This window comes from Sus scrofa, chromosome 13 (genome assembly GCF_054392235.1).
Source record: "Sus scrofa isolate SSC_HxYL_T2T_F1_AM1 chromosome 13, Sscrofa_HxYL_maternal_Yorkshire_Landrace_v2.0, whole genome shotgun sequence".
NCBI lineage: Eukaryota > Metazoa > Chordata > Mammalia > Artiodactyla > Suidae > Sus > Sus scrofa.
In genome coordinates this window covers 90,482,963-90,506,382 of record NC_139395.1, presented here as the reverse complement: position 1 = coordinate 90,506,382, position 23,420 = coordinate 90,482,963, and the positions used below count along the sequence as shown (strand labels likewise).

At 49.6% G+C, this 23,420-nt stretch overlaps 1 protein-coding gene across 1 annotated transcript in view; it reads left to right on the top strand.

Moving 5' to 3' along the window:
* KY (kyphoscoliosis peptidase) overlaps positions 1–23,420 on the top strand; it is a 48,646-nt gene that overhangs the window by 2,595 nt on the left and 22,631 nt on the right. Inside the window, exons 2-6 of the mRNA XM_005669860.4 lie at positions 698–760; positions 4,573–4,635; positions 16,208–16,282; positions 18,249–18,311; positions 21,447–21,529. Coding sequence (XP_005669917.2) covers positions 698–760; positions 4,573–4,635; positions 16,208–16,282; positions 18,249–18,311; positions 21,447–21,529 — 347 coding nt within the window. The remainder of the gene's footprint in view (positions 1–697; positions 761–4,572; positions 4,636–16,207; positions 16,283–18,248; positions 18,312–21,446; positions 21,530–23,420) is intronic.

Genomic DNA, 23,420 nt, shown 5'->3' with positions numbered 1-23,420 from the left:
CCAAGGAGCCCTGATGCTCCTTCCATGCCAAGAGCTTCATTTTATTGCAGTTGCTTGCACTGCCAGAACGTATGCCACTTGTGTGCCAGGAACTCGACCTTGCAGCCACCACTTCCAGCTGCCGCCAGAAAGAGAGAGAGAGCTTCCATTCCCTTCCCTGTTGCTTCACCAGGTCCCTAGACAGAACAGGACGAAGGCACATCTCAGGGGTCATGCTTCGGCCACACAGGCCCCTGCTCTAGCTGCAAGGGAGGCTGGGAGAGCAAGCCACCATCACTTTTGGTTCCGTAAGGATCTATCAGTTCCCATCTTTGTCCACTCCCTGCCCCACATCAAGACTCTAAAAGTGGGAGAGTCACCACATACAGGAGTTGGCAGGCAAAATGAACGGCAAATATCTTCACAATGATGCTTCTCTATTTATGTGGTGGAGATGTGGGAGTGACAAAGGGCCATCTCCACTGTGAAAATCCTCCCTGGATGATCCTGATAATGTTTTTTTAATGTTGCCAATGCAGAGGGTTGTGCTCATTCTTCCAAGTGCATCTCATTCATGGGCAGCCTCCTTCAGATCCCAAAGGCACTAAGTTCCACCAACCCCACGTTAGCCCGGATCTGTTTGCATCTAAGGCATTACTCACTTGGCCTGCATCTCTCCACCTCGGAGATGCTCATGCTGGTCCTTGTTACTTCACAGGACTCCAAGTCATCGGAAACGGAATCCGGAGATGGCAGAAATTAGAAGGAAGTGACCTACACGGTAAATTATCTCATTTTCATGTTATTTTCTTTCCTATCGCTGGAATTCCACACATTGAAAAATGCCTAGAAGCATTGGGTTTCACTTGTTTGAAGACTAGTCTAGACATCTAACCACTCAGACAGTGGTTGCTCATGACAGCCAAGCCTCTGGGGCCGCTGTGACCCTGGAAAATTTTCCTTGGCATCAAGTCCCCCAGTTTCCTGGAGGCTCTCGGGTGTTGGGGTGGGTAGTGCTGTAAACCTGAGCACCCAGTTGTTCTCTGGCTGAGCTATAAAGAAGAACTTGGCATCATTTGGGATGGTGGGTTTGGGTGTGTTCCCATGGGAGATGGGGCTTCTCAGGTCATGAGAGCATCCATCTTTTGAAAATATTTCTGAACAGAGGAGACAGCAGCCTGCCTTGGGTGGTATTACTCCAGGCCTGGGGAGATGCCAGTCAAGGGTTCTGTGGCTCCTGGCCTGGGACCCAGAATACAATAAGATCTGAGAGAAATCGGTTTCCAAAGCCTCCTCTTTATGGTGCCAGGCGTCTGTTGCCCTGCAGGCCCAGGATTTCTCTGGCAATGCCATGCATGGACCATTCTACTAGGCCCTCTTCTGTGCCCTCCTGAGATTCCTAAGCCTCCCATGGAACTGCGCTGTGGGCCTGTGGGAATTCTAGTAAGAATCAGGGCCCGGTGAGGGGCTCAGTCAGACATCAAAGGCTAGTGGAAAGGACGCACCCCACGTAAGCTTCCACAAATGGGGAAATAGACTCCAGCTGAACAAGAACGAACAGCTTTGCCCTACCATCCTCCTGACAGTAACAAAAAGGGAGGATGAACTTGTAAAAGTAAATCCGTTCAGTCATTCCCTCGGTAAAGGGCTGTGGTTTACTTTGCGCCAGGAAGGGTTCCCGTTCCCCCTGGAGGTAAAGAGCTTGCCTGTGTTCCCCCCACCCCACCCCCGGAGCATTCTCGAGACACTCCTCCCCAGGGAACCACCCTCAGAGTCCTGGCTGCTGGGCATGCCTAGGTGGGATGGCTTTCTCAACCTTTGGGTCCCACATGGGAGATGCACCAGTTCTAGCTCTGTGGAAGGAGATGCCAGAGTGAGCGAAGCTGTGCAGTAGGCTCCTAAGAATTACAATGAACCTCAGACCTCCAGAGACCTGTCAGCCACTGAAGCACCTAGCCGCCCATGCAGGCAGGCATGCTTGGCCAGTGGGAGGGCTGGTGGGCCATGTGGGAGGAGAAAGACAGAGCGTCTTCCTTTGTGGCTGCTCTTACTTTGCCTGAGTTGTCTGAAATTCATCTGATGGCTCCTCAGGCATGTTATGACATCAGGAGAGGATGGAAATATACCGAATTCATCCTCATTTTACCATCTTCAGGGTTCCTGGTTTGGGGGAAGCTTAGTGGAAAAACTATAACAAAACACAGAGAAGACATGGTGGCTAGTACAAGACTTATAGAACTCTTCTTAAAGACATGAAGTAGGTCTTTGAACATTGTGGCAGCCAATAAAGAGATTGATTAAAATCACTCTTACAAAACCACCCAAGAACTGAAAGTTTCAGGTAAATGTGGGGTTGGAGAGAGGCTGTACAGAGGTCTTGAGCCTGGCAAAGATGACAGTCCCAGCCCTCCACCAACATACGTATTTTAAAATTTACTTCAAAGTAAAATTCTTAAAATGTTTTCAAGTGGCATGCTTGCATACATGCAATTAAAGTTAGAATTAAATTGTTTTCTAATGGTGAAGTCCAAGGTACATACTTGTCTTGCTGGTGCTTAAGGCACACAGCCCCGGGAACCAGCAGGCTGTCCAGCCCTGGAAACGGGATGGCTTTCATCTGAGAAGGAAGCAGATGATGGCTTGTGCTTGGTGGAGTGTGCACAAATGTGGCTGAACATGGGGTTTGTCCAAAAGGACACATGTCCCCCCTCTTGCTGCCCTGTGCACTCCTTGGGCTGGGGCATTGGCAGGGTTGGGGGGAGCCTGAGTGCTCCAGACTTTTCCAAGCAGCAGGTGTTGAGGCCTAGCCACCAGCTTGCCCAGCAACGGGCTTCCCCTGCTGTGATTGGCTGCTTTCCTTGGTCCTGGCCGAAGTCTGCCTAGCAGCACAGGGACCAACGCCTCACTGCTACAGGGAAACTAATTGTGCAGCCCTGACTATAAATATCCCACAGCAGCTATGCCAGCCAATCATCCTCCTTGAGGATTCCCTTCTCAGATCCTATTTCCTCCACCAGCCAGCCGAGCAGAGATGCGGCCAGCTGTGCCCGCAGGAGGCAGCCTCCCTGCCCTCGCCTAGGGCTGGCCTGGAGCTCCTGCCCAGCACACTGCATCACTCTGGGTTGGCACAGGCAGTGGTCCTGGCCCTTGGCTGACTGACCAGTTTCAGGCTCAGGGAGCTAAGGGTCCTGACTGGCCTGCTCAGAGGAGAAGGCTGGAGCAGGCGGGCTTCCCAAGGCAAGACCCTGCCAGGTAGATCGCAAGTCCAGCCCAGCTCCATGACCCATCCACCCACCTTGATGGTTTCTGCCTGGGCCCAGGCATGGGAAACGCTGAGTGTCAGATGTGCTTGGGTACACGAGGAATGTCATATGAATGGAACCAGATCAGACCAGCCTCCCAGAGGCATCCTTGCACCAGGTCCAGGCACTGGTCCCAGGGGTCACATCCAGTAGCAGGCACAGCCTTTCTGCAGCCCAGCAGGGAGGTCAGTGGAGCAGATGGCAAGCCAGGTGGTAGTGGCCCTTCCCTAGCCCTGCCCCCATCCCTCTGAAGCAGAGGTTCAAGGGTAGTCTCAGCAAGACCAGGCCACTGCAGCAGCTGGAAAGGAAGAGGTGTATGCTTCCCATAGAGGGGCAGGTAAGCCTAGGGGCTCCTCTTCCAGGGCCTATGGCAGGAGCTGACTCCACTAGGCTCTTGTGTCCCGAGGACATGAATGTCCCCAATATGTGGAATTCCCGTCATGGCGCAGTGGAAACGAATCCAGCTAGGAACCATATGAGGTTGCAGGTTTGATCCCTGGCCTTGCTAAGTGGGTTTAGGATCCGGCATTGCCATGAGCTGTAATGTAGGTCACAGACACAGCTCGGATCTGATGTTGCTATGGCTGTGGTGTAGGCTGGCAGCTGTATTTCCAATTGGACCCTTAGCCTGGGAACCTCCATATGCCAAGGGTGGGGTCCTAAAGAGAAAGAAAGAAAAAAAAAATATATATATATATCCCTAGTGTGTGGACAGAGCATTCACATGGTGGGTGCCCTGCCAATGTTTGTGAAACCAAACCAGACTGCAAGCACTCCATCTCCTAGGCTGGAGTAGGAAGCAGGCTACCCCCCACCATTCTTCTCAGAGGGAGGCAGGAGGCTGAGCTAGGTGTCAGGAGACCTGGGTTCAAGTCCCAGGTCTGACCCACCCTGGCCATGGGGTCTTCGGCAAAAAAAGTCCAAGCTGTGCACTTGTGATTGGGGTAGAACCTCCACAGAAATTCATCCCTCTGCACTTTGGGGACTGGGCTTGGCTACAGCGGAGTCAGGAGTTGTGGTCACTTGGCCCATGGGAGGCATCATCAGCTTCTCAAGAAGAAACCCAGCCTCTGCTGCACCTGCTGAAACCAGGAGGCTATGTGTACGCAGACTCCCAGGGACTTGGCTCTGGTTTCATGTGTGCAGCTCTGCTGACTCCCAGATGTTCAGGTGGGGCTTAGATGAGCCACCGCCACCCCCCACCCCTGCTGCCCTCTGCTCTGCCCTGGGAAAATTCCACCCCACCACGGGCCCAGTGGTCACTACAGGTCCCTCTGTCTTCCTTAAATAGGAAACCTGGTGGAGAAGCAGCACCTTCAGCAGACCCAGGTCATCACTTCCTATGACAACCAAGGTAAGGTGTCGCCACTACCTGTGACCTCTCCCCCAGCTCCTGTGTGCCTGGATCTGCTGTCCTGACCAGAGACGGCAGGTACAGAGTGTAGACTGTGGGAAGCAGGGTCCTCTCTGCCCTGTGGGTACAGGAGCACCTTCCCCTCCCCCGCATCCCATGGGAAACCCTGAGAGGCGGCATGTGTCATGGGATAGAGAGATAAAGTCCTTGGGCCACAGAAGCTGCTGCTGTCATCATCATCACCCTGGCTGTCATCACTGTACCTAATGTTTGCTGAGTGCTAACCTCACGCCAGGCATCCTGCCAGGCCACGTACATGATCATTCGCATGTGAATTAAGCTTCACAACAGTCCTGTTTGATTGATGAGTAAACTGAGGCTTAGAATAATTGTCTTTTGTCCAAGCTCATGTGGCCAGCAAGGGTCGGAGCTGGGGCAGTCTCTCCCCCAACCCCAACCACCACCAAGGTCTCAGCTGCTACTCCTCACACAGCTCTGCGTCTGCAGCCACCCTGGAAACCTGCCTCCCCCTGCCGGCTGGGCGTGTTCACGCCTTCCCTCCTCCTGAGTCACAGTGGTTCCCGGGGCGCCTCCTTCTGGGACTGAGCCTTCTGGAGCCTTCCACCCAGGGGCGAGTTTAACTCAGCCCCGGGGAGTGAGAGGGCCTTTCTTTAAGAATCCTCACTTTGGAAATATTGACTGTCATTAAAAAAAAGAAAAGAATCCTCTCTTTGCCACTACGGGTTCTGGGTGCTCCAGGAAGACTGGCAAGGGCGTGCCCGTGTTGACCGTGAAGTGGACTGGACCTGAGAGCACGACAGGGTAGAGACAGGATGGCTCCATAGCTGCAGTTGGAGGAGAGGCCGGGGGGAGACCCCCCCCCCACTAACCTCCCCTCACTCCCGCCTTGCTTCTCTGCTCTGCACTCAGTAGATTCAGGGCCTAGTGCCTGAGACCTCTCATAGCCTTGGCCCTGAGATGTCACCACTGTTGCTCTCAGCACGGATGTCCTAACCTATAAGGATTACAGCCAGGGCGGAGGAGGAGCCCTGGAAGATTCGGAGCGTCTCGAGGAATTGCTCTCTGAAATGCGGGCTAACCCACTGTCCCCATTGAGAAACACTGGCAGGGAGTGAGGAAGGGCCTGTCAGCAGGAGGTGGCCAACTCTCCTTGCAGTCTGGGTCAGTATCCCTTTAGGGCAGAATTCCTGGGGCAGTGGCTCCAGGGCCAACCCCAGAGCCCACTGAGCAGGCCCACCTCGACCAGCTACCCACCTGAACACCCCAAGCCCGGGGCCCTTCCTTTTTCCAAAATGGACTAGTAGCACACAGCTCACCCCAAACAAGAGTAAGCGACACCTCACTGAAGTGAAAGTGGATTCAAGACCACTTATCTTGCTTGGTTCTGGCCACACCCCCTGATGGGATCCTAGTGTTTTCCCTGTTCGTGGGGGAGAAAGCTAAGACTGAGAATGCTGCTGTCCTCAAGTGGGATGCTCCTGCCAGATCTGGAGACAGTGGTGGTCGGGGACTGGGGTGTGGCTTGCCCATCACCGGAGCCTCGCCTGGCACACCATACCCCAGCTCTCGTGGGCTACTTACATGCCAGCTTCCCGGCATCTGAGGCTTCCAGAGCACAGGCAGGAAGGTGGTCTTGGCATCCTACCAGCAGGACGGGTCCTTTGTAGGTCAGGACAGGTGCAGAGGTCTTACAGGAGCCTGGACCACAGTGAGAGAGAGGCTGCCCCACTCTGGGGCTGAGCCAGAGTCCACACTGATGCTGGCCCATTCATTCCACAAAAAGAGCACACAGCAAAGGCTTCTGTCCCCATGAAACTGACACCTAGTGAGGGAGACAGAGGACCCTAACAGGAAAAATGCAAGGTGTCAGATCAGGCCAGGGAAGAAAATAAAGCAGGAAGCAGGCTGGGAGTACACAGAGGTGTGTATTAATTCCCCATGGCTGCTGTAACACATTATATAAACTTGTGGCTTAACAGAATATATTCTCTTTAACAGTTCCCGAGACCCCAAATCCGAGACCCATCTCAATGGGCTAATCTGTTTCTCAGTGGGCAGGCAGGTTCCTTTTGGAGGCTCTGGGTGAGAAGCTTTTCCATGACTCTGCTGGCTTCCAGAGGCTGCTGGCACTTGACAAATTTGTGGCTGCGTCACTCCGGTCTCTGCTTCAGTTGTCACATTGCCTTCTCTCCGTTCAAAGAGGGAAATCTCCCTCTGTTTTCTCAGAATCCTGGTGATTTCCCCTGGGCCTACCCCGATAATCCAGGATAACCCTCCTATCACGAGAACCTTCACTCACTCACATCTGCAACGTCCTCTCTGCTGTATAAGGTAACATTCACAGGTTCCCGGAATTAGGACATGGATATCTCCAAGGGCCATCAGGCAGCTACCACAGGGGACAATTTAAAATAGAGTGGTTAGGAAAGGCTGCCCTGAGAAGGTGACATTTGAGTAAGGGAGGCAGTGAAGGAGCGAGTCATGTGGCATCTGGGGAAGAGCTCCCAGCAGAGGGACACTGGGTGTGACAAATTTTATACAACAGGTGACACAAAGATCACTGGAACCTTTGGATCTTTTTGCGGAAGAGGGCTTTGGAAGATTCCTCTGAAATAGGTGTGTGGGTTGAAGGAGAAGGGAGTGATCACTGGAGCACTAGTGACCCCAGGCCCCAAAAGTTATTCTTGAGGGGTCAGAGGTCCGTCGAGGCTCCCATTCTTCCTTTAGGGTCATCCACCCTCATCCCCGTGCAGACACGCTGTGCCTCCTTTGGCCGTGCATGCGCTAGGGTCCAACTGCCTTGTTCCCAGACCTGGGACACCCCGGTTGGGCTCCATTCTGCAGAAAGAAGCATGGGTAGCCCTGGATCAGTCAGGGCTGCAGGAGGCGCCCTTCATCACACACCCTGAGCTCTGGTGCACTCACTGTCACTCTGTAGCTAGAGCTGCTGAAGTGGCCTTCCCACTGCATCTGGCAGTACCCGGTGCGGGGTCTGCAGAGCTGGCCTGTCCCCTGTCATCATCCAGCTTGCTGTTCCTGGGAAGTCCTAGTTACACTTCCTGTGCAAACGCTGACTCCCACACTCTGGGCAGAAACCACAGCACAGAGAAACTTCTGTTGAACACTCACCCAGGGGCTGTTTCATATTTATTTTTTGTTTGTTTGGGGATTTGTTGTTGTCTTAATTACAAAGGCTTTAGCAGAGGTTTTGTGACTCTTAGCTGCTGCAGGAAAAAACTCCAAGGCAAACCTCCGGGTTGCTAAAGGTGACAGCCAGTTACAGAGGGAGTGAAGGAGCACCTTGAGTCACTGATGGCAAATATCTGAGGTGAATCCCACAGCGGTCCCCCCAACATGTAAACCCACAAGTGCACGCACATTCACACACGCCCATTCACATTCATACACACCCGCACACACCTGACAATCTTTGCTAATTGATAAGCACTCCAGGCAGCCACTTCCAATCAGTCAGAGTTAATGAACAACACAAGATCTGTTTGCCCTCTCTGCACTAGGTATTTGGAGCAGATTAGACCTGTAGACAAAGCCTGCTTCAAACCCACAGAGACCTGGAGAGAAGCTGTGGGGTGGGAGGACTCTTCTGATCAGGTAGAAGGCAAGCCCAGCGCAGCCCCCTATGGACACGCTTGGGCTCGCTTGCTGCATCTCCACGTCTGCGAGGGGAGAGAAGGGGAAGGAGAGATGGCAGCATCTGGGAAAAAGGTCTAGGAACCACTTCTCAGCAGAAAATCATCGCTGATACGCTTTATACTAAGACAGCCAAAGCAGGAGCTTCAGAAAATGCTGTTTGGGTGACAACTGGTAGAACTGGGGAGAGCCAGCCAGGTGACCTCAAGTCCCAGGAAGGGCCTCCTTCGGGTTTGGTTGTGACTCAGATGAGTTTAGTGGTATCTGACTGTACGCAGGGTTTAGATCTCCCTAAATTTTGCTCCAAATGATGTTCCACTCTTTATCATTGGAGATTGAGGAAATTAATGTTTCCCTTCAATTAAGACTTTTCCTGGGAGTTCCCATCGTGGCTCAGCGATTAATGAACCCAACTAGCATCCATGAGGTTGTGCGTTCAATCCCCCGGCCTCGCTCAGTGGGTTAAGGATCAGGTGTTGCTTGAGCTGTGGTATAGATCGCAGATGTGGCTCGGATCCTGCGTTGCTGTGGCTCTGGCGTGGCCGGCAGCTACAGCTCCGATTAGACCCCTAGCCTGGGAACTTCCCATATGCCATGGGTGTGGCCCTAAAAAAAAATTAAAAAATTAAAAATTAAAAAAAAAGACTTTTATTGGATAAGGGAACATTGTAGTTGGCAAACTCTTAGCACTTCACACTTTTAGGAAGCATGGAGCTGCACTATGAACCTGCTCACCTGGGGCCAGCCTGCCCAGGCCTGTCCTGGAGCAAGGAAGCCTTCCCAGCTGGCTTTACACATCTGGGAATGAGAGCGGGCAACACAGCCCCATGCCCATCAGGGAAGCCGGGAGCTTTGCTGTTTTCCCTAGGGGAATGATGCTCAGCAGCCCCCCTTTGAGCAGAGCCAGGAGTGGGTTCAGGAGGAAGTCAGCCCCTGGCCAAGAGGGGAGAGAGAAGAGGCAGTTCGGGAAGGAGGAAGAGAGAAATGGTGATGCGTGGGGCTTCCATCTGGGCCTGCGGTGAGTGTAAGGCAGGCTCAGCACCCACCCTCTGAGGGCTTGGAGAGCATTTTGGTTTTTAGCTGGCTAGTTCTCTAACCAGAGAGACACGGCTGGATTGGGAGTGGTTGGAAATACCTGAACATCAGGAGAAATTTGGGGAAGAGGTGTGTTGTTGAGCCCAAGACCAATAGATGGGTGAGTTTTGCAGCTTCCTTCAGCTTCTGGAGATTGTTCTAGCCCAGCATTTTCCAAATTTTGTCTGATAAAGTAGTACCAGGGGGTTAAGGACCCAGCATTGTCACTACTGCACACTTGGGTCTCTGCTGTGGTGTGGGTTTGATCCCTGGCCCCAGAACTTCCAAAATGGTACTGGATCAAGTAGACTGTTTTGCTGAAATACTTCTCAGTGCATTGTGCATTGCAAGCTGCAAAAGGGGAGAGAGTGGGCCTGTTTCTCAAATCCTTTTTCCTCACAAGGCATCTAGCAGCAAAGCACAGCTTGGCACACACTGGGAGAACTTCGAGTGTTTCAAGGGGAGAAAGTGGAAAGGCAGGGATGGAAGTTCCTGGTGTGGCTCAGTGGATTAAGAACCTGACTAGTTTCTGTGAGGATGTAGGTTGAATCCTTCACCTCACTCAGTGGGTTAAGGACCTGGCATTGCCTCAAGCTGTAGCATAGGTCTCAGATGTGGCTCAGATCCCTTGTTGCTGTGGCTGTGGCATAGGCCGATAGCTGCAGCTCCGATTCAGCCCCTAGCCTGGGAACTTCCATATGCTGCAGGTGCAGCCCTAAAAAGAAAAAAAAGAAAAAGAAAGGAAAAGAAAGAAAGGCAGGGGTGAGCACAGACCCTCACCTTGGGCATCAGGGATGGACACACAGGCAGCATTTGCTGCCACTGAAGAAGGTACTGGCTCCTCTGATCAGAGACAAATGATGCTTTGAATTCTGAAATGCTTTCTATCTTAATTGTCAAGTAACATGCTGATTTTCTCTGACAGTGCAAGTGCTAGAAACTACACTCAAAATGAATGTTAACACCTTCAAAGTAATCCCTTGGGAGCCCCCATTGTACCTTTTGCCCCCTTTGTACCTGTTTGAGAGTGACCTTCTTCGGCATGCCAAGCAAGTTTATGAGCTATGAGAGAAAATCAGTATTGTTATTTTGTGCAGACACATTTAGCAGGCAAAGGGTTAATAAAAAGAGCTCTTAGAAAATCAGTAAGGAAAAAAAATAGCACATCAATGGGAAAATAGGTAATCCACAAAATAAGAATTTAAAATGGCAAATAAATATATGAAAAAAATGTTACTTTGAAAATTAAACACAAAAAAACAATGTGTCTTTGTTGTTTAAATCATTGTTGATAAAAACTTAAAGGATTAATGACAGTCAAATGTCAGTAAGTGTATTAGTGATCTATTTTTACATTACAAACTACTTCAAAACTCAGTGGCTTAAAACAATTACCAGCTCACAGGTCTACAGGTTGGCTGGGCATTTCTTGGCTGGGCTTGTTCATGTGTGTGGTCAGATGGAGGGCTGGCTAGAGAGCAGCTGGTCTAGGGAGGCCCCACCTGAGATGGCTCTGCTCTGCTCCACATGGTCTCTCATCCCCTAGGAGGCTAGCCCAGGCTCACTCACATGGCAGGTATGGCTGGAATCCCAAGAATGGCAGTGGAAGCTGCAAAGTCTTTTTAGGCCTCAGCTCAGAGCTTGTAGAGCATCCCTCCTGCCATATGCCAACTGGCCAAACCACATCATAAGGCCGGCCCAAATGCAGGGGAAGAAATAAAAGACCTCTTGTTGGGAGGAAGTCATCAAACACAGCAGGGACGAGCAAAATAGACATTCTCTTTTACTGTCAGGAAGATCATAAACTTAAAATCATTCATGAGAAAAGTTTTTCAGTATCTAAAAAAAGCCTTAAAAATCTCTATACCCTTATATCCATGTTTAAGAATTTATCCAAGGAGTTCTCTGCAGTGCAGCAAGTTAAAGATCCAGAGTTAAGGACCTAAGCTGCTGCAGTGATGCAAGTTCTGTCCGTGGAAATTCCACATGCCATGGGTGTGGCCAAAAAAAAAATTATTCAAAGGAACTGATTTTGAAAAGGTCTAAAATGATGTTATCAGAATGGTTTGGTCATCATATCATTGTTTATAATAGCAAAATAATTGGAAAAAGTTAAATAGCCAACAAAAAAGGATGGCTTATAATCTCTATAAGCAATTGCTTATAGAGATTATAAGCCATCTATAGAATAGGGTACTATGCAGGCTTTTAGAATGATGACGTGACTACATTCACTGACATATAAAAACTTAAGTGAAGAAAGCAGGTTACAAAAACATGTTTATTATAATCCTGCTTTGCATTGTTAGCTTCTACTTTACATCTTTCTATATCATTCTGGTTTTTGTTTTGTCTTAATTCTGCTTTGGCTTTTCTGTTTGGTATTTTTAAATTTTATTTTAATTTAAACTAACATAAAATAAAACTGGATTTGCTGGTGTGCAGTTCTGTGAGTTTTAACACGTGCATAGATTCATGTCACAACCACCACAATCAACATATAGAGCAGCTCTGTCACACAGACACCTCCCCCCCGCCCCAAATTCTCTTGTGCAGACTCTTTGGAGTCACATCCTGCCATCCCTTCTAAGAGTGTGTTGGATATGGTTATACTACAAGCTGTTTATTTATCCGTTCACCCACCGAAGGACATTGAGGTTATTTCCAGTTTGGGGCGATTATCAATAGAGCTTCTACAAACATTTGTGTATATGTTTTTGTGTGAACCTATATTTTCATTTCTCTGGGATTAAAAAAAAAAAAAAAAAGCCCAAGGGTGTAGTTGAGTCATATATGAAGTACATGTTTTGTTTTCTAAGAAACTGCCAAACTATTTTCCAGGGTGACTATATCATTTTACAATCCCACCAAGCATATGTGAGAGATACCATTTCTCCACAACCTTTTCAGCATATAGTATCATCACTGTTTTTTATTACTGCTCTTCCAATAGGTGTGATATTTTCATTTTGCTGTTACTGACAGTGTTGAACATCTGTAAACTCTTATTTGGTGATAGACCTGTTCTTTTACCCATTTTTTAATTGGATTGTCTTTGAACTTTTGTAAAAAGTCTATTTGCCATGTTCGCATAAGTCTATTTCTTAACTCTATTATGCTCCGTTGGGCTGTGTATCTATCCCTTTGCCAAAATCACACTCTTGTGATTACTATAGCTTTTATGGTACATCTTAAAATCAGTTGGAGTCCTCCTACATTTTTTTTTCATAATGAATTTGGTTATTCTAGTTGCTGTATATTTCCATCTAAATTTTAGAATCATTCTGCCTGTATCTATAACTACAAAACTCCTCCAAGGAGTTTGACTGAAATTACATTAAACGTATAGATGAATTTTGGGAGAATGGCCAACTTGACAATATTCATCTTCCAGTTCATGAGCACAATATGTTTCCTCACTTATTTAAGTCTTGTTTAATTTGTTTGATCATATTTTTTTAGTTTTCAGCATAAAATTACTGCACTTTAGATTTAAACCTAAGTATTACATCTTTTGGAGCTATGGGAAACAGTAATTTTTTAATTCAATTTCTAATCATTTATTGCTAATGTAAATATAATTGATTTGGGGGTGCTAACCTTGTATTCTGTGACCATCCTAAATTTGCCTTTTCATTCTAGGAAGTAATTTTGTAGATTATTTTGGATTTTTCCATGTAGGCAGTCCTGTCATTTATGAATAGGAGAGTTTAATTTCTTCCTTTTTGGATCTATTTGACTTTTATTTCTTTCTCTTATTTTATTTCACTGGGTAGGATTTTGGGGACAGTGTTTATTACAAACAGCAACAGTGGCCATCCATGCCTTGCTCTTAATTCTAGGAGGAAAGTATTCTACTTTTCACCATTAAATATGCTATTAACTCTAGGTTTTTGGTAGATGCCCTTTTTCAGATTAAGAAGTTCCCTTCTATTCCTACTTTCTTGGGAGGTTTTATTGGATGGATGTTAAATTTTGCCAGATGCTTTTTTTGCATCCGTTTGTGTGATCATATGGGTTTTCTTCTTTAGTCTTCTAATATGGTGGATTACATTCATTGACCTTCAAATATTGAACCAGCCTTCCACTCTCCAAATAAACCACACTTGGTTGTGGTATGTTATTCTTTCACTGTGTTGCTGGATTTAATTTTCTAATATTTGTTGAGGATTTTGATGTTGATGTTTTAGGGGATATTGGTCTGTTGTATTCCTTCCTTATGCTGTCTTTGTCTGGTTTTGGTATCAGATTAATGCTGGTCTTATACAATAGGTATAAATTATTCACCACTATTCTGTTTTCTGAAGGTTCTTGTGAAAAATTGCCATTGGTGTCAATTTTTAAAATTTTGTGAGAATTCTCCAGTGAAACCATCTGGGACTGGCTTTTGTTTGCTTGTTGTTTTGTGTTTTTGGAAAATATTGAACTACGAATTTAGTTTTTAAAATACATATGGGAAAATTCAGGTTATCTAATCATTGAGTGAGTTTTGGTAGTTTGTAGCTTTCAAGGGATTGCTCCATTTCATTTAAATTGAAGAGTTTATCTGTGCAGAGCTGTTTATACTATTCTGTTATTACTCATTTAATATATATGGGGTCTGTAGTGACATCCCTCATTTCATTCATGATATTGTTATGTTGGTGTCTTAATTCTTGATTTGTGTTTTATCACTTTTTCAGTTGGTCACTCTGGTTAGAGGTTTCTCAATTGTACTGATCTTTTCAAAGAACCAGCTCTTGGTTTTGTTGATTATTCTGTCATTATTTCTTTAACTATTTATTCTGCCCCACACTATTTCCCCTCTCTTTCTGGGATCTCAGTGATATGAATGTTATATCTTTAGGTATTGTCCCACATGTTCTTGAGGCCCTGTTCACTGTTTCTCTCTGTTGTTCTTGTTGAATAATTTCTATTGATCTATCTTCAAGCTCACTGACTCTTTCCTTTGTCATATCTATTTTGCTCTTGAGCATAGCCAGACAATATTTTAAACTACTATGTTTTTCAATTCTAAAATTTTTGTTTCTTCTTTACATCCTCTAAGTTTTATTGATACTTTGTATCTTTCCATTTATTTCAAGACTGCCTTCACTTATTAAAGCATGGTTATCATGACTGTTTCAAAGTCTTTGTCTGATAACTCCAAAATTTGTGTCATCATGGGGTTAACATCTGTTGATTCTCTTTTCCTTTTTAAGTTGACATTTTCCAAGGTCTTTCAATAGTGAATAATTTGGGACTGTAGCATTTGTGGTGCTCTACAGATATGCCCTGCACATGCACCCCCCCCCCCCGCCCAGCAGCCAATCTAGCACTGGTCTACCCATAGTTTACTTCTTAAGGGCTGTGGAATGATGTGTAGGATGAGATCCAAGCATGCACAACATGGATGAGAGCCATTCATGCAGAAGTGACCATAGGAGTCCATCCATAACTTTATGGAAGTGCTTTCTTGAGCTCCCTCCTCTTGACAGCCCACTTCCCACTGCTCTGGCCCAAAAGCTAGGGCTTTAGTTTCCCTGCCCTTTCAGATACTTCTTACAACTGTGTCGGCATCTGGAACCAATTGGTGGAAAACAGAGAGAGAAAAAAATCAATGAGTATTTTCCCCCACACCCTTGGGAATCATAGCTTCACTGGACCCTTCTCAAAGACTTAGGTGCCTGCTAGGCCACCATACACTGCTGCACTGCTACCAGCAGAATTTGCCTGAGGGCCAAGTCAGTAGATAACAGAAAAAAAGGTGGAAAAAATAACGGATTTCCCCCACTCTGACTCTTTTTTTTTTTTTTTTTTTTTTTTTTTGTCTTTTCTGTGGCCGCACCCATGGCATATGGAGGTTCCCAGGCTAGGGGTCTAATCAGAGCTGTAGCTGCTGACCTTCACCAGAGCTACAGCAACACGGATCCAAGCCATGTCTGTGAACTACACCACAGCTCATGGCAACCCCGGATCCTTAACCCACTGAGCAAGGCCAGGGATCGAACTTGCAACCTCATGGTTCCTAGTCAGATTCATTAACCACGAGCCACGACGGAAACTCCCTGACTCTTAATTAGAGTTTTCCTCTCTCACTCCATAGACCAGAAGATAAGGCTTCTCTCAGAGCACTTTTTTTTTTTTTTTCTGCATCCATTGTGCACTTCTAGGTTTAGACCTTCCTTTGAACCCAATCTAGTTAATACCACAGGGGGAGGGGAATGGTCAACTCTTGACAATTTGATGATGCTTTAAATTCCAATCTCCTGCCCCATTTGCCTTCTATCATTTACTTTCCAGAGTCCTCAAATAGTTGGCCCATGCATTCTCTCCAATGCTTCCCATTGCATTCAGTGGCAAAGACAAGGTTTACTTAGATGTTACTCCATCTTGCCCAGATCTGGAAACTCTCTGCTTATTTATTTATTTATGTATTTATTATTTGTTTTCCTTTTTGGGACTGCACCTGCGGCATATGGACGTTCCCATGCTAGGGGCTGAATTGGAGCTACAGCTGCTGGCCTACACCACAGCCACAGCAAGGCAAGATCTGAGCTGCATCTGCAAACTACATTGCAGCTCATGGCAACACTGGATCATTTAACCTTCTGAGTGAGGCCAAGGATTAAACCTGTGTCTTCATGGATACTAGTCAGATTCATTACCACTGAGCTACAATGGGAACTCCATTTTTGTTTGTTTGTTTTTTAAAATAAGAATTACTTGCGTATTCAAAAGAAAGCTCTAAAACCAATTGTGTTTTCTTGTTCAAGCATCTGTCCTGAGATCCTGCACCCTTTCTGGCAGCCTCTGGCTGAGCATATCACCTCCTATTCCTTTGCAGGGACACAGCTGACTGTGGAGGTCCACCCTCGAGATGCCATGCCCCAGCTGCTCAAGAAGTTCTCCTTGGCTAAACGTACGTACGTACGTACAGGGCTGCTCGTGTGTGGAGGGTTGGCAGGGAGGATTGTGGGCAGCTGGAAGGGCCAGAGCCCAGCCTGAGCACCTTCTGGGGTAAGGAGAGGAGTGGCCCGGTCTGCCTACTGGGAACAGGTGGAGTCATGGCAGCTTCATCCTGGAGCCCTCTTTTCTCCATACTCAGCAACCCCTTTTCTTGGGTCTCTGCTATTAGGTATTTGGAAAATTAGGTATGAGGTATAATGCATTTAGCTAAAGATGAATTTCATCACAAGAGTGGTGGTGTTTTTAGACACCATTTGATGACTGCCCAAAAAGTGGTATGCAGTGTGCTAAGCACTGTACATTCAGTAACTCTTTAACCTCTTCAATATACATTGGTATTATCCCCATCTCTTTGCTAAGCAAAGGCCCAGAGAAGTGAGCTAACTGCCTAAGTCACCCAGGTTGGAAGCAGGTCAGAACCTAGGTCCAAATGAGGCCTGCGTTTTTATCCACTGTATTTGGCTTCCTTCCATGCAGTGTGCACAGGCCCTGACCCAGCTCTTGGTGTCTCCTCCTGTCCCCGCCTCTGCCCATCCTGTGGCTAAACAGGGGCCTTGGGGAAACAGCCAAAGCTGAAGTTCACTCCGTGTCCACTCGGTGGGTCAAGGCAGCTCCTCCGGCCTCCTGGTCCTACAGCCCCAAGCAAGCAGCCAGGAGTTTAGGAGGACAGGCAGGTAGAGGGCAGGCCTTGGGAGTCAACTGGCTGGGTTCAGATCTCAGCTGTGTGACCTCAGGCAAGTGGCTTGACCTCTCTTGAACTCAAGTTCCTCATTTCTAAAAAGAGGAAACTAATTCAAAGCCCCTTGTAGAATGTTGTGAGGTTAAAAGTTTACTAAAAGTACAAACTAGGCATGGTAACTACACAATAAATATGGCTACTATTTTGAACCACCACCACTCTACCAAAGAATGTAGATGGAAACAAATTTGGATGTAAGAAAGATAAGGCTAGGCATTCCCATTGTGGCGCAGTGAAAGCTAATCCAACTGGTATCCATGAGGATGTGGGTTTGATTCCTGGCCTCGCTCAGTGGGTGGGGGATCCAGCGTTGCCATGAGCTGTGGTGTCGGTCACAGACGCAGCTGGGATCCTGTGTTGTTGTGGTGTGGGCTGACAGCTGTAGCTCCAGTTCGACCCCTAGCCTGGGAACGTGCATGTGCCATGGGTGCAGCCCTAAAAAGCAAAAAGAAAGAAGAAAAGAAAGATAAGGCTTGCTATTTCTCAGGATGGCTTATGTACATTTGTAACTTTCTGTTGTTGTATTTACAGCCCACAGTGGCCTTCAAGGGCAGAGAACAACTTTCCTTGGCATCTCCCTCCCTACTCCTGGTTCCATCAGGGACCCACATCTTCCTGACCTGGTTTCAAATCAGCAGGAAATTCTCTCCTGTTGTCTAGGGATCTAATAACAATTGGGGACCATTCTGCCTTAACAGTCCTGGATGTATTGGATTTGGTTGTCCTTGAACCTTCCCCTTCTCTTCTCCTCACTCTCATACCTGCCCATGGTCAGTTCTTGGCCTGGGGTCATCTGGCATTGAGGTCCCTGGAGCTCAGGATCCCCAGCTGTGTTCCAAGATGGCAGAGCAGCTGCAGCAGGGCAGGTGCACAGGGCTCCAGGCAGACCCACTGAATAGTCCCAAGTATTAATGTCCCAGCAGATTTTCCCTCTGCTCACAGATTGACCTTCTCTCTCTTGTCGTCCCCTGCCTGGCTCCAAGACCTCCTTCTGCCTCACCAGAAAGTCCAGGGCAAGCCCAGCAGCAATTCAGTGGTGGGTGGGGATGGGAGTAAAAGTGCTGGGAGCGGAGAGGGAAGAGGAGGGCTCAGAAGCAAGGACCACCACCCATAGAATCGTCTGTGCTTGCATTTCTATTTCTTCTTAAGCATTTCTATTTTGACTTTGGGGACATTATAGGTTTACAAGGTGATAAAAATGGAAACACAAGACCCCGGCAGCCTGGAGGGAAAGATGCCCATGGTAAGTTGCAGGGCCCTTTGGGGGGCCATTCTCTGGGCCAGTCTGCAGTCATCTGGAAATGGCTCTCTGGAGCACTGTGCTGAGAGTCTGGGGCCACCTCTGGGCTCAGGGGACAGGAGTGTCATGTTTGGCAAAGTCTGCCATGGACACAGGTGGAGACGTAAAAAGCTCATACACCAGATGTGGTCTCAAAGCTGAAGCATAAACCCCACCAATAATAAGGCAGCTCATTAGGGGAAATATATTAAAAACAGAATTCAGAATTGCTAACTTTAAATGGAATGCCAAGCATATGTAAGGTGGGAGGCATGAGAATCAGCAGGGTTGGGAAGCAGAAGAAACCCTGAATGGCTGATAGACAACCCCTGGGTTCAAATCCTGCTTTTGGTCCTCACTGACCTTCCCTGGGGGCCTAAGGTTCCTCCTCAGGAGACTAGATGGCATCTAAGGTTCCATACAATTTGGTACTTCTTCCCATTGTTTTGCTTAAATTTAGAATATTTAGTTAATGTCACTGATATTGTAAATGTATTTATACAAAATCATGTTCGAATCTTATGTCATCTGCTCAGAAAGTAAATTTAATGAGGCATAAATCATTATGGGTATTCTTAATGTTCAGATATTGTAAAATGGAACCCAGAAAGGGTAAAACTAATAATAGGGTTTTCAGTCCCCATTTTAGAAATGCCATCCTTCTTGGAAATGGGGGCAGGGAGGCCTCATTTGCAGAGCTGAAGCTTGTTAAATGTGCAAGTCCAATTCACATCCACTTAGGTCACCATGACAGCCCTTGTCAGAGGCTGGCAGGAGCCAGAGTCTGTGGGGGACAGAGCACCGAGAGGGAAGTAAGGTTGGCAGGGCCTACTGCTGTGTCCCCACTCCCTTTCGAGGGGCCGGCTAGACGAGGGCCTCTCCCAGACCACCCAGGATAGGCAGTGGGGTGACCTGAGTGACGGGAGGCCAGAAACCCCAGCTGCAGCACCGGACATGTGAGCCACGATGGCACCAGGCTTCAAGGCTGCCTCAGGGTAGGACTGTCCAGGACAGAAGGCTGGGGGTGGGGGGGTCCAGGGAATGTCTTGGTCCTTGTAGAAGAGCAGAAAACAAAGAAATAAAATGCTCTCTTGCCGAGTGAGGCCATAGCCTCACAGTAGGATGTGTGCAGCCTGCCTGCCCAGCGCTTGCCCTGTCCCCCACTTAGCAGAGGAACAGACTCAGATCCTGGATGTGTCAGAGGCTTTGGGTCAAAGGAACCAACCCCCTCCTGCCCCCCCCACGGCCAAGACTACTGCCTGATGTTAACAGGGAGAAGTGGCCAAATCCAGTCTGGGGTTGAAGGAAGAAGAAGGCCTGGACCCCAACAGGAAGGGACCCACAGCAGTGGGGAAATGCAGAAGGATCCATGTGACTTGTTCCAGACGGCTGAACTTGACTGGAGGCTGGGCGCTACTCTGTGGCCAGATGCCGACCAGCTCCCTAACCACCTGGCACGGCCTTGTACCCAGTGCAAGCCCAGAGAGGGTTGTGGAGCAGCTCAGGCCAGAGCTGGTGATGACACACCAGCCCCACCCTCTTGCCACCTCTCTTGGGTCCATAGCACTCATGACTCCCAGTCCTCGAGGGACGTGTGGGTCCGTGCAGGTGCAGCCCTGCACCAGGCACTTCCTCCCCTGCTCTGCGCTTGCCTGCGGAGGACTCCCACCTACACCCTCCCGGGAGCAGCGTGAGGCCGACCTTCCCCCCTGATCTGCCATCTCATCCACTCTTCCAGGTGCCCCACAGAGGTCAGGGCCTGGGTTCACATCTCCCAGTGAGGGGGAGGGCAGCCTGACTAGACCTCAGGCCTCTGCAGCCCCGTCAGCCACTTTCCCAGGCCTGCTGTCACCTCCTATGGCCCCGTTGGCACCCCTCACTCAGCCAGTCCCCAGAGGCTCCTGACACAGCGGGTTGACGCTTGATCCACTTGGGTCAAGGGATCAGTGCCTCTTTGGCTCCATCCTTCTCTCCGCCCCCCGTCCTCCCACCCAGCCTGCCTGATTTTGGTCAGCCTGGCTCAGGGGCCTTGAATAAGAAAGAGCCAGCAAGGAGTTCCCATTGTGGCTCAGTGGTTAATGAATCCGACTAGGAACCATGAGGTTGCGGGTTCGATCCCTGGCCTTGCTCAGTGGGTTAAGGATCTGGCGTTGCCGTGAGCCGTGGTGTGGGTTGCAGACGCAGCTCAGATCCCGCATTGCTGTGGCTCTGGTGTAGGCCAGCAGCTGAAGCTCCGATTAGACCCCTAGCCTGGGAACCTCCACATGCTGCAAGAGTGGCCCAAGAAATGGCAAAAAGACAAAAAAAAAAAAAAAAAAAAAAAAAAAAAGAACCAGCCAGATCCCAGGCTCTTTTCTGGGCTGGGACAGGGGTTTGCTGCCCGTCCTTCCAGCGCTTGGCCTGACCACTGGTCAGTTAGCCCCACAGCAGCTGCCTGGGGCTGGCTTGTGTCCAGGCTCCCTCTGAGAAAGGCTGGATGGAGTGGAGCGCTTCTGAGGCCCAGCCTCTCTCGGGCCCCATACACACAGCACCTTGAATGCCTGTTACCAGAACTTTCTTGGGGTGCAGGTGGTCCATAGGAGGAAGCCTATCTGGGTGACACATGCACCCACCAGATGGAGGCCGCGGTGGCCCAGCTCCGCCATGCCCCCTCCTACAACAGGACACCCTGCTGTGGCAGGTCCCCCACCGGACACCATGGCCAGGGCATCAGGGGCCAGCAGCATTGCCTGGAGGGGCCCCACAGAGCACTCATTCCTAGAAAAGCTAGCAAGGAATCCACAGGAAACCATGGGGTGGGAGAAGGGATTGGTCCTCCTGGGGCTGCTGAGTTTATGGAGGTACAGTCACTCTCTTTACTGCTGACTTGTGGGGTCTGCTTCTGTTCCGATGAGGCTTCCAGAGGCCTAGAGGGGATGCCTCGCTTCCCAAGCCAGTTTGACCCAGCAACTCTTCTAGGAGATCTGGCTCTTGATGACACTGTTTCAATCTTGGGAACCGTGTTGAAGGTCAGGCTGTCATGGCTCCTCAGACAGGGACTGGGCTGGGCAGTCCTGGCAGCCAGACTCAGCCGCTGACCCAGCCTCTCTGTGTTTCCAGCCTACCCCTGGGATCGCTCCAGCCTGAAATCCATGCCCCTGGACCTGCGGCAGTTTGAGAAACTGGACGCCTATGCCTCACAGGTAAGAGAGTCAGCCCCTCTGCCTGCAAACCCCTACCCCCCAAGGTGGATTGGAGTTCCCTGAGCCAGGGTGGCAAAGCCTCTCCCCAGACCCTTCCTGAGTGTATCCTGAGTCCCTTGGATAGATAGTCCAGAAGTCCTTTCAACAGCATGTGCATGGAGGACAGAAGGCCCAGGACAGAGGCCATTTCATCCCTCACCCTACCCACAGTCCTGATGCTTTCATCCTGTCCACCCCATTGGTGGGCTCTTCTCGCCAGCCCTGTCCTGCCCTCCCCTGCCCATTTGGGCATTGCTGCTGCTGAGCCATGCAGGCCCTAGCCCCTGGAGGAAGGGCGCGAGAGGATGGAGGAGGACCATGGATGCAGATTGTTCAGCACCCACGAGAACACAGCCATGCTCACCCCTGGAGCACCTAGGCTACCAAGATCCCACACCTCTGGGCCTGGGCACATCTGGGATGGGTCTGGGGAGGGCCAGCTACAAGAGCCGAAACACTGGGGACACACTGGGGTCCTGAGAGCCAGGCAGAATCACCACAGAGAGTCTGCGTGGAGCAGTCAAGGAGCTGGACCCATTGCTAAAGTCAGAGCAAGCCATCCTGAGCCAGTAAGCAAGAGATCATCTGCAGTCCTAGAAAAACTGCCCTGGGCTTGGCACCAAGCAGGTACTCAGGAACCTTGTTTGTTGAACTGATGAGTGATGATAGGAGCTTGGATCAAGAGAGTCAGATTCAAGACAGGGATACCAGCAGGGGGCCATCCAGCTGTCCTGGCAGGAGGAAGCATCCCTGGGTGAAGCAGGGACATTGAGACAGGAGCTGAGGCAGAGGGGGAGGACCCCAGCCCCAGCATGTGTTGGGAGGAGGGGCTCGCTGTCTCTGGACTGAGTCCTGGAGGGGGGTGGGGCAGGTCTTCAGCACGGGGATCAAGAGAACAAGAGCTCATCGGGGAATGATGAGTCTGTTTGGGATGCTGTGGGCTCTAGTGCCTGGGGGACAGCCAGTCAAATGACAGCAGGGCAGCTGGGTAGCCGAGGCGGGAGCTGTATCCAGCCTGGAGCGATTTGGGACAGAAACCTGGAATCAGGAGCTGTCAGACTCAGCTAAGAGCTAAAGCCACAGGGTCAGTGTCATCTTGGGAAAGGCAGAAAGGGGGCCAAAGGGCCTGGAGCCACCTGAGACTGGGCAAGACCAGGAAGGACAGCATTCTAGAGTTTGCAAGGAGGACAGGCAGAGTCCACAACAGGAGTCAGATGAGGTTAGGACAGGCTCCACGAGACACTGGGGCAGCCAGGACAGGAAGGAGGAGGTGAGGACGCAGCACAGTGAGGGCACTGCCTGAGGAAGGAGGAGTGGGCTCTGCAAAGGCTGGTGGTCTCGACCCAAGGCCAGTGGAAAGCCTGGTGGAGCAGGAGGGAGGTCCCATTGGTAAGGAAGGCTTGCCTGAGACTTGTCGAGTCTGAGGCCAAGTCACCTGAGAGAGCAAGGGAAGGGATCGGGGAGTCTGAGGGGGCGGGGGTGGGGGTGGGGGTGGGGGTCTGTCGTCATGGCCACCAGAAGGGATGGACAGGCAGCCTCTCAGAGAGCCATGGACAGCTGGAGTGAAATTGGGACCAAGAGACCAGAAACCACAGAACTGAAGTTGGGAATTAAGTCAGGAGTCAACCAGGCCAGAGTATGGTTCTAGGCCCTGGAAGAGGGAGGGACAAGACCTGTGGTGTTGGAGCAGCTGGGTGAGGGGAGGTGGAGGAGGGGCCCAGGAGGGGCCCGCAATCTCCCTGAGGTCAGAGGGGTGGGCCCTGGAGCTTCTGTGTGAGCGTCCATGAGTCCTCTCCTTAGAGAGCAGGTCAGGAGGACCCTAGGGCAGGGGGTGACAGAGAAGTGGACAATC